General features: G+C 46.3%; 1 protein-coding gene across 1 annotated transcript; it reads right to left on the bottom strand.

Moving 5' to 3' along the window:
* Nucleotides 1–519: 519 nt before the first annotated feature.
* BHLHE41 (basic helix-loop-helix family member e41) lies at nt 520–7,990 on the bottom strand. Its single transcript, XM_085652782.1, has 5 exons — nt 7,788–7,990; nt 7,623–7,686; nt 7,248–7,355; nt 6,811–6,922; nt 520–2,923 (listed from the first exon to the last, which is right to left on the bottom strand). The coding sequence occupies exons 1-5, from the start codon at nt 7,847–7,849 to the stop codon at nt 1,971–1,973; spliced, it is 1,299 nt and encodes a 432-aa protein (XP_085508908.1). The 5' UTR covers nt 7,850–7,990; the 3' UTR covers nt 520–1,970.
* Between the last annotated feature and the right edge of the window lie 4,896 nt (nt 7,991–12,886).

The raw sequence follows: 12,886 nt of genomic DNA on the forward strand, positions 1-12,886 counted from the left end.
CTCATTCCACCCCTGACTGATCCCTCATAACGAACAGCCTTGCAGACATCTACGGCTCAATTACTGCTAGTAGCGGTGCCAGGTGTACGGCAGCTCCTTCTATTATGACCTTAATAAACCTACCAGACAGCTGTACGAGTCTCAAAGAACAGCCATTCCAGCTCCCGAGCTTTCTACTGTTTTTGGTCATTATCCAAATAGCCTTTCCACACATTGCGTCTTTGACTCCCAATGAAACAAGTTAACCAGACGTTCTACAACATATAGGAAATGTATCATGCGTGCATCCCTCTCCGGGAATCCGGTGTCGTGAAGCCCCGGCACTTGCTCGGCTGTCCTCATGTGAACTCCCTGTCAGCTTCTCTGCAGAGTGACTGAAAGGTGGGATGTTGTGCTTGGCGCCCTCCAGCTTACAGCATGAAGCACGCGTCAGCACCACGAAGGTCGCCTTCGTGGCGTGCAGTAGAGGCTGGCTGCAGGGGGCATGTCGTCACTACTCTGTCGCAGACATACGGATGCTCTGTTCAGCAGACAGCATTTATTTCCTCAATAATTTAAGACAGCGGTACCAAGCAAAAGCATTATCACAAAAGTGCAACTTTTGTTCTCATTTCAGCAGAACCCTAATGAAGAGACATTTTGAGTGAAAACCTCGATCAGAAGACACATTCCCTCCCCCCTACAAAAATAGCTTGTCAGACATCATTCGATGGGTGTATTAACAACTATTTACACGCAGCCCCTCCGAAGGCGCGTAGGATGTGTTTAACGTTGTTGAAACACAGCGTTTGAGGCAGAAGAGCAGGAAACAGCAGCAGCAGACGTCCATGACCGAGTGGCAGACCCAAGCTGTTGTGTCTCACCTCTTACATAACATTCAAGTGCGGCTTCTCACAGTGCTACCTTGGCAACAAACTAAAAATATCCAGGCGAGGTCTTCTTTTAAGTCTTATTAAAAATCTCTCGCTGTGATTGTCTGGTGTCTGGCAGCCTCCAGCTTGGGAAACCACTGTGTCAGAGCACTGGGCCTGGGGGGGCCTGCCTGGGACCACCCGGCAAAAGAACACAAGGACAACAACGCGGGAGTTGCTTTTGTTTTCTCACGTTTTAAAACTGGGTTCTAGTCAGACATCAAATAATTCATTTTGGGAGTTTAAAATCGTGTAAAAAAATAAACTAAGTCATTTATCTGCTTGGCATGGCAGACATAAATGATATGTGAGTTAGGGGGGCCAAGGGAACTGAAAAGAGTCATTTCCTTTGCCTTAACTGCTCCTATTCGTCACAATGCAAACATAAAAAACAATATTAGTACATTAGTTCAGCCCGGGTCACTGTGTCAATAAAGTGCTAACAAATATATTTCAATACCTGCACCCCCGCCCCATGCCATGTTTGAGCTGTTATTGAAGGGATGGTGCTGGCCAAATAAGTGCATTTTTACAATGTGGAATTTAAAGACAATAAAAAGCATTCAGAATTAAGGTGCAACATTCATTACCTGCAAATCGTACCCTCGGCCCTTAGATATATGAACTTAAGCCCATCTTAAAAATATATTTGTGTTTTTGAATGACTTAAAAGCAAGAGAAGCATACTGGGGTGGCGAAGAGCTCCTGGTGTCCAGGCACATTCGGGGGGGGGGGCAGTGCAGGAAAAAGCGCATTAAGGTACAGGAGCGGACATTATTCCTAGCCTAGAGGAGGCAGCCGCAGGGGGTGAATGGAGCTTTCAGCCTGGGTGACTTGCCGCTTTCACTTGCTGAAACAAACTGAGGAACCCTACAAACATGGCCTCTAGGGACAGGACGGAGACTACTTTATACAGCAGGAGAAACAGGCTTTCAAAATGCATACAAATGAAAGGGAACACAGCCCCTTCAAAAAGTGTAAAATCAGTTGTATCTGTTTACAAGATACTATTCGCGTCTGTGTTATTTAAATAGGAGCGGGGGTTCGCTTCCGGCAGCCTCAGGTGCTTTCCTTTGCAGGCTGCTGGCCCTCCTGCACAGGGGCCTCCATGTCCTCCGCCAGCCCTGCCTCAGAGATTGAGGCTGTCCCCGCCAAGAAAGCTTGAGCGCTGGCTGCCGTCAGTTCCTGGTTCAGGAGGGCTGACGAGGAGCAGCCCTTCTCTGGTGTCAGCACCGATGACAAGCAGGGGAAGGAGGCCACAGCGGCAGCAGCCGCGGCGGCAGCGGCAGCCTGGGCTTGGATTCCAGGATACAGCAATGGAAGGGTGGCTGCGGAGGGATACAGGTACTTGTCCAAATTGATCTTGTCCAGGAGGGGCATGTAGGCCGCAGCTGCTGATGGGGAAATGAAGTAGAAGGGCAGGCAAAAGGGGGTCTGTTGTCCAAATGGTGCCCCCCCAAACCCCATCAAGGAGCTGAGAAGGGCTGCGTCAGGCCTCATGGCTGGATCCGCCTCGATCAGTGCGCCGCCAGCGCAATCTGTTTTCAACCGTTTAGGTGGGGGGTCATCCGCAGGCTCTTGTTTGATGGAAATATTTTTGGCCGCAGGCCCCTTGCTCGTGCTACCGTCTGCCTCGGACTTCCCCTCACTTTTTTCCCCCTCTCCACCATAGCCACTATCAGTATCAGTGTCATTCTCGTTTTGCTCTGAATTGTTCGTTCTCTGTATCACTGGCACGCAGTTTGTCTGGTTCTCCAGTTTGGGGCCATTCCTGTCTTGTGCAGAAGTTACCCCTTTGCTGGCAGAGACCTGTTGAGCCAGAAGGTGGTGTGTGGACAGCAACTGAGAAGAAGACAAGTGCAAATGGTTGATCAGCTGAGCACACCTCTGTTCTCTGGAGCTCCAGTTCTCAAACCGGGACAGGTATTGCAAGACCTCTTTGGCACAAGTCTGGAATCCGGAGTGAAAGGCGTCCAGGTCGGACTGCACTGGCGAAGTAATGCCTCGTTCACCTGCGACAAAGGACGTGGACAGAACTTTGGTTAGTTTTAAGAGTCTCCATGAGTACATCAAACAGTAAAAGACAGCAGATATATAATATCTAAATGTGTGCAGCGTTGCGTGGTCATGTGGGATTTAGTGGTTCATGCATAGGCTTTGAGACTAAGAACTGTGATCCTGGCTTCTCCACTTTACAAAATGCTGTTCACTTGATACTTGCTATTGGTTACCATACTTACTGGTTGTGCAACAGGGAATGGAGAAAAGTTGTGCCTCGAACTGGACTAAATAACTCACATTTGATAAGTGGAGGAAAGTTAGCCTCATGTCCTTATGTGAAGCAAGAAAAAAGTAACACAATGACAAATTGCTCCTTTTTTACCCCAGTACAAAACTAACACGTTGCACAGTGGAATTCTCAATTTTTACCATGGTACAAACCATAAAATGAGATGGGTGTGAGTTAATAAATTGCATATCCTCAAACCTTACTTCTTCAAGACGTATATTAAGAGTGCCTTGAAGTGTAGAAATCACCTAGAGTAAGCGCTATTAGAGTACTAACCTTAATGTTTACAAAAAAGGAATACATGGAAGGCAATACAAAAAATTGAAAAAAAGGTTTACTCCTGTTGACGTGGAGGCGCTGGAGCTCAGTGTAGAAGGAAATGCCTCTACGTAAGAGAATTCCTGCTGCGGGCACAGCCAGCAGCATTTCAACAAACACTGAGACATCACTGAATGGTTCAATCGATTATAGATAAAGCATGCAGTCACAAATCACCAATCTGCATTTTGGTGGAAAAAGTGAATAATTGAGTGTAGTTCCTTATATCTGTCACTTCCTTAGATGCAAAGACTTAGGCAGCAAGTAAGGTCTGCAGGCCTTCTGTTCTACCCCCTTCCCTCTCTCCGGTGCAACACCACAGACGAAAGGGCGGTTAGCAACAGTGAACGAGAGAAAGGAGTGAAAAGTAGTTCTGAAAGTATGCAACAAGGAATGGTGTGGATGGGCTTGGTGGGCCTCAACTGCTGTCAAGATCTCCCTACATGTGTAAGGAATGAGTGAGAACTTTACTACCCACTGAAACAGGTAGACTCATTTTGTTTCTCTAGATTAGCACCACTCCTTTGGAAATGGGGGTGGGTAGTTGCATCTCCATAACAGGTGAATAAATATGTTATTGCATTGAACTCTTCCAAACTCTTCCACAGTGAGCAATGACAAGCTTCACCTGGGAAAAGGCTATCTTCCTATAAAACATGCCTCTTATTTTCTTACAAAAGACACCTGTACTAAGACAATTATGCAACTAGTTAACTGTAACTTAGGAAAGATGACTATTCATTCACTTAACGAGGATGTCTTTGGCCCTAATGCCAGCAAGAAAAATGTACCCTGTAATACTTCTGGAGAGTGCGCAACAAAGTGTGAAGTGAAACTATATCTGAGATTTTCATTCACGTTTTCCAGGCTACCAACTAGATTCTTACCAAAGAAGGTGGAAGACTGCCTAGTATCGGTGCATTGTAACATGTGGTGGTCGCCCACACCCCTGTGCCTGAGTGCTACTGTACCTGTGACACTATTGACTGCTACAGCCCTGCGGCTAGTGATGCCAACCCCCCATACTACGCCACCATACAACGCGGCTGCAAATAAGATCCTTCAGAGCTTCAGAGAGGTGACAGAGTGTGGGCTTCAAGGCACTTTGCGTGCTGCAAGCAGCCCTGTTCACTTCTCAGAGGGAAGGTGCGTGAATGCAGCACTTCCTCCTCTATGAGTGTCTTACTGGTACTGCAAGAAACAAGACTGTGCCACACAGAAAAACCCAAAGAATGCTAAGGATGATGGGGAGAATGTTTGAAGTTTCCCAGCAAAACCTATACGCATATAAACACTGAAAAATGTGCAAGGAGCCCAGGTGACAATTTTTTTTTCAAATCATATGAGAGGTATTTGGGAATGAAGAGGAGACTATACTGCTAGAAAACACATTTTAAAACCAACCAGACTCCCGAGAGTGATTTAACACAAGGGATTGGGGAGCGGATGGAAAGACGGGGCCAGGACAACAGTGGGTAAAACAACCATTGAGAATAAATATGTGTATTATTCCCAAAACTTCCAACCACCAGCCTGTGCTTGGTAAAAAATGAAATATCCAACTCTGCGTAAATAACCTTGATGTTCCTGTTCCTGCCTTCATGTGATTCTGGAACGCCTCAAGTGACTTGCAGTAGCCTTATGGTGCAGAGGTGGCGACTTTAACCCAAACATAAGATGCCGTAATCAGGTTTCTGTACTTCCTCGAGGACAATCTGTAACAGCGTTGTGAAATGTTACTGCGGCTACTACATAAAGTGTTGCCATACAGTATGACCTTATATAATGACAGTGACAGTTGTGGAATCCTGGTAAAAAATACTTTAAGGGCCCTGGTGAATCCCATGAAGTGCGAGAAAGTTAGTTGTTATTAGTGGGACAAAAGAAACAGCAATGTTTGAATAATTGAAAACAAGACTAGGGCACCCCTTATCTCAGTCTTAGGAAAACGCAGTGACCAGGGGATTAAATTGGGAAGGGAGTGCAGCGAGGAGAGAGGGTTTACAAAAGTTACCAGACTCCCTGGAAAGGATTGCAGCAACATAGCAATACATTGCTGATCATTTTTATATTGCAAGGTATTCGCTTTTGTGTCCACTCTACAGTCACATTCAAGATTTGACCTGTATTGCTGTGAGAAGAACTATATAAATGCATTTTACGTGTGTCCGCTTACTTAAGAAAGGTCATATGCTCTTTATGCATTACATAATGTGTTACAAATTGTACCAGACAAAGGTAATAGGCAAGGGCCCTAAGACGCACACAGCCGGCATGTTTGCCCAATATAATCCCCAAACAATAGACCTCACTGGGCGTCTAGGCTTTCGCCTCCTCCCTCAACACGGCTGAGACATCCATGTGCATGTCTCAAACAATCTACACTGGTGTTAGTGACTTGTCACCATCCTTCCCTGGGAGCTACAACAGTGAATATTCCCTCGCTTTCACTTCTGGATCTCCTCCTGGCCCCCATTAATCATGGTCGCAGGGCCTGCACCAGCCACAAAGAGGCTGTGAGAAGGGGCTATGATACTCAGGGGTTAGGTGAGTTACTGGAGGGACAGGAGTACATCTGGCCTTTCAAATACAATTGGTTTGCATATAATATCCTTACTATAGTAGAGGGTCCTCTAATTTCAGATGCTTGCATCGTGTTCACAGTGCCTGTCTGACGCCTTTGGCCTTTCTCTTTTTATTCCGCTGCACTTTAAAGATTCTAGGTAGGGCGTATCCAGGCCAGACGTCTCCTTGTGCTCAGCTCATGTCCTTGTGCTCATTCAATTATCCAAGTTTGAGGTGATTCTGTATCCGAGTTCTTCAGCCACGTTCCCAGGTCACCAACCAGATTCCAACCCAATAAGGTGGAACCTCATACTGACACCTGTGTTTTGTGAGACGTGGGGCACCCCTGGTTGCAGGGACAACGGGAAATACTACTTTAATGTAAAGCATCGAAATGAATGGGTAGGAGGAACACGTTGGAGAAATGTGGTCTAGTTGTTACATCCGACCCCTGATACCGGGGTTATAATCCAGCTTCTCCCCCATCCCCAACACACGCACGCACCTAAATGAACTGCGCAGTTCACTGAAAACCATGCTACCTCTCCGTGTCTCGGTACTCTTATCTGAAAAAATTGCATGCGATTAAAAATATGCTAAATGTGTGTGTTAAGTTCTATGCGATGGTCATTAACATTTGCATACAATAATTGCACCGTGGGAATCCCTCAACAGGCCGCGCGCGCCCGCGCCACGCCAGCCTTCTGGCATCCTCCAATGACTTACCGTTCTGTAAAGCAATTATTTTCTGGTGCTGTTGCTCTGTTAAAGCCGTCAATGCCTTCAAGTGCTTCAAAGTTAACTCCAGCACGACAGCCTTCTCCAAATGCCCCAGTGTCTGCAATGGGAAAGGAAGGAAGCCGCCAGTTACCTCGCGCGCCTTGGAGCGCTATTTTTCTAGAAACAGTTATTGCCTGCGCTCTGCGAGGTGCACTTTTTTTTCAATGCACTCCGTCTAAAGCTTTTTTTAAAATACAGCTTTTGGGAAGGTCAGACATCACACCCATTCGACAAGGCATTTACACATATCAACGTCAGGCTGAAGCTTATAGCACATTTCTTAAGAACATAATTTAGAAGTACCACAGTGCCCCCGAACCTTGCAGATAAATTACCCCAGTGAAAAAATAAACCCCAAAATTGAAAACAAAAAAATAGCTTACCGTCAACTTCAAATGCTCAGGTAAGAGATCTTTCAGCTGAGCAATACATTCATTGATCCTATCGCGCCTTTTCTTTTCAATGAGTCTGTGGGGCAGTTTGTACGTTTCCTAAAATTAATCAAATGAGACATACGTATTACCTAAAGGAGGTGGCGACGGCTGATTTGGGAGCAGAGGGGCTCCCACGCACTTACAGGAATGCGGACCGACCTTGTCTGCTGGCAAGTTGTCTGGTACAAAACTACCTATTTATTGCCAGATATAAGATGAACGCTGCTGTCTACGGAAAAGGTACACCGTACCGAGCCTGGCCATGTCCAACCACAGGTCAACAACCAAATTCGGAACGGGGCATGCTTACAAAATATAAATTACCTTGCTTTCATCGCGCTTCATCCCTCGCTTGGGCTTGCACATGTACAATGAGGGGTAGTCAACTCTGTAAAGAAGTACAAACCACGCATAATTAAAACCGATTTGGTATTTGCGCGCTCCCCGTCTTCGAATCCCCTTTCCAGGCAGAAGACGCTGCGCCCTTACCCAATGAAATCCCTGGGCTCCAGCAGCTGCCGCTGCTGCAGGTGGTGGAGGCCTTCGTCCATGTTTGGCCAGCGGCGGGTGGCGCAGGTCCGAGGCTGGTCGTCTTTGGTGAGCTCCCGGCTACCGTGCACATCCAGACTTCTGCAGTTAGAAGTGAGAACCGGTCTCTCGCCCCTCCGCCCTCAGACTGCTGCTTCTGCTTTGCAGAGAAAATAAATGGCTGCAAAAGTCATGCGAACAGCGCACACGCGCCCCCTGCCGGCTTGAAGTCGAGACAGACAGAAAATACACACTTGGAACAAAGAATTCCTCCGTCTCCGCCAGCTCTGTTTCGAGGAGGGTCTGACTTAAACACGAGCACCGCAAACTTGTGATATTTGTTGCACCCCTGAAAATGGGTTTAAAAAACATCAGTTGTAATGACGCATGTTATGTATGCTTCCTTTATTCGTAGTTCAGTTGGTCTCCGGTCGAGCATCTTGCAAAACACCATCTGCAAATCCAGGTGCCTGTGAACGGGCGCAAGGTGCCAATTAAAAGAAAACACCACTATGCATCTATTCATTTTCAAATGATATAATGGGCATGCCCGCATTGATAAAACGCGAAGTATCCAATGTGACCCCCCACCCCTCCCGTTTGGTTCAGCTTCCATGCAACAAACTGGACGCTCACTCTTTGTGAAGGTTCATAAAGAATTCACGTCTTCATTTGAGATTGTGAAATATTGGTACTCACATTATGCTCCCATAGTCTTTCAGTAACATTTTCCAAATGCCGCGAAATTCAATTAAACATTATCACCATGTTATCAACATGCATCATAACGAAACTGTCTCTTGGTGCTTTAATAAGTGCTACAAAATCCCACCTCAGTAGTATTTATTTTAATGACCTCTTAAGGCCAAATATGCTGTGCCAAAAATGTGAGACTACAGAGAACATATCTGCATAGGCACGCAACCCACTGAGTTACTTATGTCACCAGCTTAAAAAGTCCTTTCAGTCACACAAGGCTCCTGAAGCCAGTCCATGTAGCTCTGGACACTGACACGGAATCACGGGACATGAAGAGCGCTAGCATTATCATGACGCACACACGTGTCTGGTTGCTGTTCAAAACACACCGCGACAACGAAATGCTACTCACTTTGCGTACAGAGTAAGGGCAGTGCACATTTCAAGCTGCGGCTTCATATGCCACGTCCTACCTCAGCTTGCCGTAAATTAAGTTTCGACCTGCGTGCGCCGTGGTCCTCTCGGCAATAAGTTTGATAAGAGCATCTATGTACTATGGTGATAAGGCACTGGGTTTCACCTACCTGCGAGGCAAATTAAATTATGTTTGAACTTTCTGTCTGCTCCGTGCACTCAGAGGCACTGGTTGCTCTTGCAAGATTTCTCAAGTGTTTTTTCACTGTCAATGCTCACGTGCTGCGCATGGTCACGCTCCCAAGCCCATCGGAATCCAGTCTTGATCACATGAGTAATCTCCATGTATTTCTGACAAAAACAACACGCCTTTCTTGTTCAATGTGGCAATATCCACTCACGGACTTCTGGCCAAATTCTTCTGCTAACCCCGAGCTGCTTGTCACATTGGTCTGCTTTTGCACATGGTACGTATTCAGAAATAACTAAGGGGCAGATTTACAAGAAAGTGGCGCATCTGTAAAGATGTGTCACTTTCCCTGCGCCACCTTGAGAAACCCTTGCGCCACTATGGATGCGTTGTATTTAATAATGTTTTTGCATGTGTCACCCCGAGTGGAACGGGTATGCCCAGACATTGGTCCCGTGCTCTCCATGCCACTGGAATCAAGCTATCCTGGCTGAAGAGGGGTGAAACCCCGAAACCGGTCCTAGGATGCTTGTTACCAGTCCAGGGAGGACCTGGCTTGGCATTTCGGGCTGGACTGTTCCCATTGGGCACAGGGTCAAGACTGATTTGCATATGGCTGGGTTCAAACTGGAATGGCATGGTGAGCAAAAAAACGATGGATTTAGGCCCAGATCTCTGTACTGGGCTGAATGTATGACATTCTTCTGCATTCTGTCCATCAACTGTTGTTTTTGCATGTGTCACCCCGAATGGGACGGGTATGCCCGGACATGGGTCCCGTGCTCTCCATGCCACTGGAATCAAGCTATCCTGGCTGAAGAGGGGTGAAACCCCGAAATCAGGCCTAGGATGCTTGTTTCCAGTCCAGGGAGGACCTGACTTGGCAGTTCGGGCTGGACTGTTCCCATGAGGCACAGGGTCAAGACTGATTTGCATATGGCTGGGTTCAAACTGGAATGGCATGGTGAGCAAAAAAACGATGGATTTAGGCCCACATCTCTGTACTGGGGTGATTGTATGACATTGTTCTGCATTCTGTCCATCAACTGTTGTTTTTGTATTTATAATATGGCGCACCTTGGTGCAAGGATTGACAGATGCGTCAGAAATTCGGAAGCATCTGTTGACGCAAAAGTCTCGCATTGCTGGAGTCGTGTCGCAAGCACGACACAACTCCAGCAATGCAGGGGGAAGCCTATCCTCATTGTGCTGTGTCACTCCTTACGCCTGGTTCAAGCAGGCGTAAGAATTTGACGCAGTGGAATCCTAGAAGTGGCGCAGTGAAATCTTGTAGATTTCACTGCGTCACTTCTACAAGGCTTTTTTGCGTTGGAACGTCCACCCTGCATACATTATACCTGACGCAGGTATAATGTGGTGCAGGGCTTTACAACGTGACGCATCTCCCTAGATGCGCCACGTTGTAAATAAGACGCATTTTTACGCTGCTGCTGCGTCACAAAAAGTGACGCAACAGTGGTGCAAAAATGCCCCAAGGGGCTTGTAAATCTGCCCCTAAGTACGCTAATTCTAAAGCAGAATATTTGACCAAAATACACCAAAGCACACCAAGTGGATGTAACTATTATCCAAAGACTTCCACACTGTGTGGTACAATTCGCCATAGATCAATGTCCTTTTTGTAGAAATCCACAAAGAGTCTTGAATCAGGTCCTTTTGCTTGTTTTATTTCATTTCTTTAAACAAGGAAAACAGCAGCAGCCGACGTACGTTTCGCCCCCCTGGGCTCTCTCAAGGCTCGGATATGAAAATTGAGTTCATTTCCGTATTTTCAAACGCATAGTATTGGTTAGCTACCCTCAGTACTGATCCTTCCAAACGGAATGTATTTGGTGCAATATCGATCGGACTGGCAGAAGCATCAACTTCTTTTAAAATACATGTATCTCCTCTCAGGGATCTTCATCCTTCTTCATCCTTATGTCCACAAATAGAATGGAAGTATTAGCCCCACATCCTCTTTCTTCATCGTCCATTTTACACCCTTCACCTTTTACTTCTTCTCACTTTCCTCTATTTTAGTTAATTAATGCCCCTTCATTATCTCGGCCTCTCCAGTGATGCAGCATGGCATCCAAGTACAATAAAGTGAAAGGATGGCTGTACTACAGGGCTACTCACATTGCAAGACTACACATTGGATTGGGGATTGGCTAGAGTACCCACAGATAGGGGATAAACATAGTTTGTGTTAAAGGTGTAATGAAATGAAGTGAGGCATTGATTATGAAACTCTGCCTTTGCATTTATATTAACATCATGTTTGTTAGAACTGTGAAAATAAAATACAAAAATAAAAATCTTGGACCCATTTTAACATGCAGAACTCTTAATTAGGCTCATTATCCCTCCAAACTACGCATAACTGCGTACCATAAACACCCATTATTTACAGACCGTTAGAGCCAGACTGAGGCGTGGTGTTACTACAAAAGCAACACATCATTACCTTATCATGTGGACTCCTGGTCCCGTCTCAAGATACCTGGGAGGAATTCTGCACTCAGAGGGAAGGTCCTGACTCTACCAACCCGGTGGCCATGTGATAACCATAAGTGCTGGGACAGACAGGTGGTAACACAATGAACTGAACCTGAGCTAAAAGTGCTGCAGGGACTTGGACGCCCAACTACATGGAGTCTGTGTCTCATTGTCTGTCCTAAGTGAGGTAGCCACCGCAAAGATGTGATGACTGCTATGTGCTGAACTCTGCTGGAGAAGATACTTTCTGAATCTCGGCTTGACCTTTGTAGAGTAAATATGTCTGATTCTCGAGCACCTGCGTGGTTCAGGAACAAGATGAACAGTTCCACCGTCAGGTTTTTGGGTTCAATTTGGCAATCATTTATTGACTAACAGAAAGCAGGTCAATACGTTGTTTAAAGTTTGATAGTGTTACAGCTTCCTTGGGCCCTATATGCACAACACAGGCTCGCTGCAACATTCCTCAAAATAAAACACAATAGCGACATTACCAGGACGACTCTCATACGGCACGTGACCTGATAGCAAAGGTAAATTGAGAGGGTGTTTCACCTCTTACTCCTACCCTGTCTAAAACTACATTACTGCAAGCTACAAAAAAGTAATGAAAATATCACTGTCTTTAATAAATAGTTTTAAAACATAGTTCCCATGAATATCCTCTTCAGCAAACATTAGTCACCAAGTCCTTTCCGATCCTGGCTGCAGAACTGAAACCAGGGGTCGCATTGGCACAGCCAGGGTTCGCAAAGGGCAAGTTAGGGGTCACAGCTGCTACCCCTGGTGACCTCTAAATGACATCCATATGTTGCCATTAGCATCCAAATGTTCAATCCAAAGGCAAGCCAGTCTGCGCCCATCCGCACCTGCACTGTGCCCAGCGCCACGACCCCTGTCCCTCCCACCCCTGAAGATACATCATTGCCAAGCTCTACACCCTCAACCAGGATGCCGCAACAAACACAGCCACTGCGCTGACCTACGCTCCTCCACGGTAAGACCTTTCACCTGCACCCATTACCACTTCACCTGCCAATGTACACACACCAGCCAACCGACCAGTTCCACCCGAAACACATCAAACACACCACCTGAACAAAAACACCAACTCACATGTGCCCTTCTCAACACACACTCACTATGCAAGCAGTTCACCGAATTATGGGACCTCATAACCACTCTCACACCCAACATCGTCTTACTCGCTGAGACCTGGCTCAAACTCACATTTGTCCCAGACATTGCCACAGCA

The sequence above is a fragment of the Triturus cristatus genome, chromosome 4_1, assembly GCF_964204655.1.
Source record: "Triturus cristatus chromosome 4_1, aTriCri1.1, whole genome shotgun sequence".
In the NCBI taxonomy this organism is placed as follows: Eukaryota; Metazoa; Chordata; class Amphibia; order Caudata; family Salamandridae; genus Triturus; species Triturus cristatus.

Coding starts and splice junctions, on each gene's coding strand:
- BHLHE41 (XM_085652782.1), bottom strand. CDS start 7,849: ATGGACGAAGGCCTCCACCACCTGCAGCAGCGGCAGCTGCTGGAGCCC. Junction 7,687..7,787: donor GAGCCCAGGGATTTCATTGG/GTAAGGGCGCAG, acceptor ACTTCTTTACAG/AGTTGACTACCCCTCATTGT. Junction 6,923..7,247: donor CTGAGCATTTGAAGTTGACG/GTAAGCTATTTT, acceptor TTCCCATTGCAG/ACACTGGGGCATTTGGAGAA.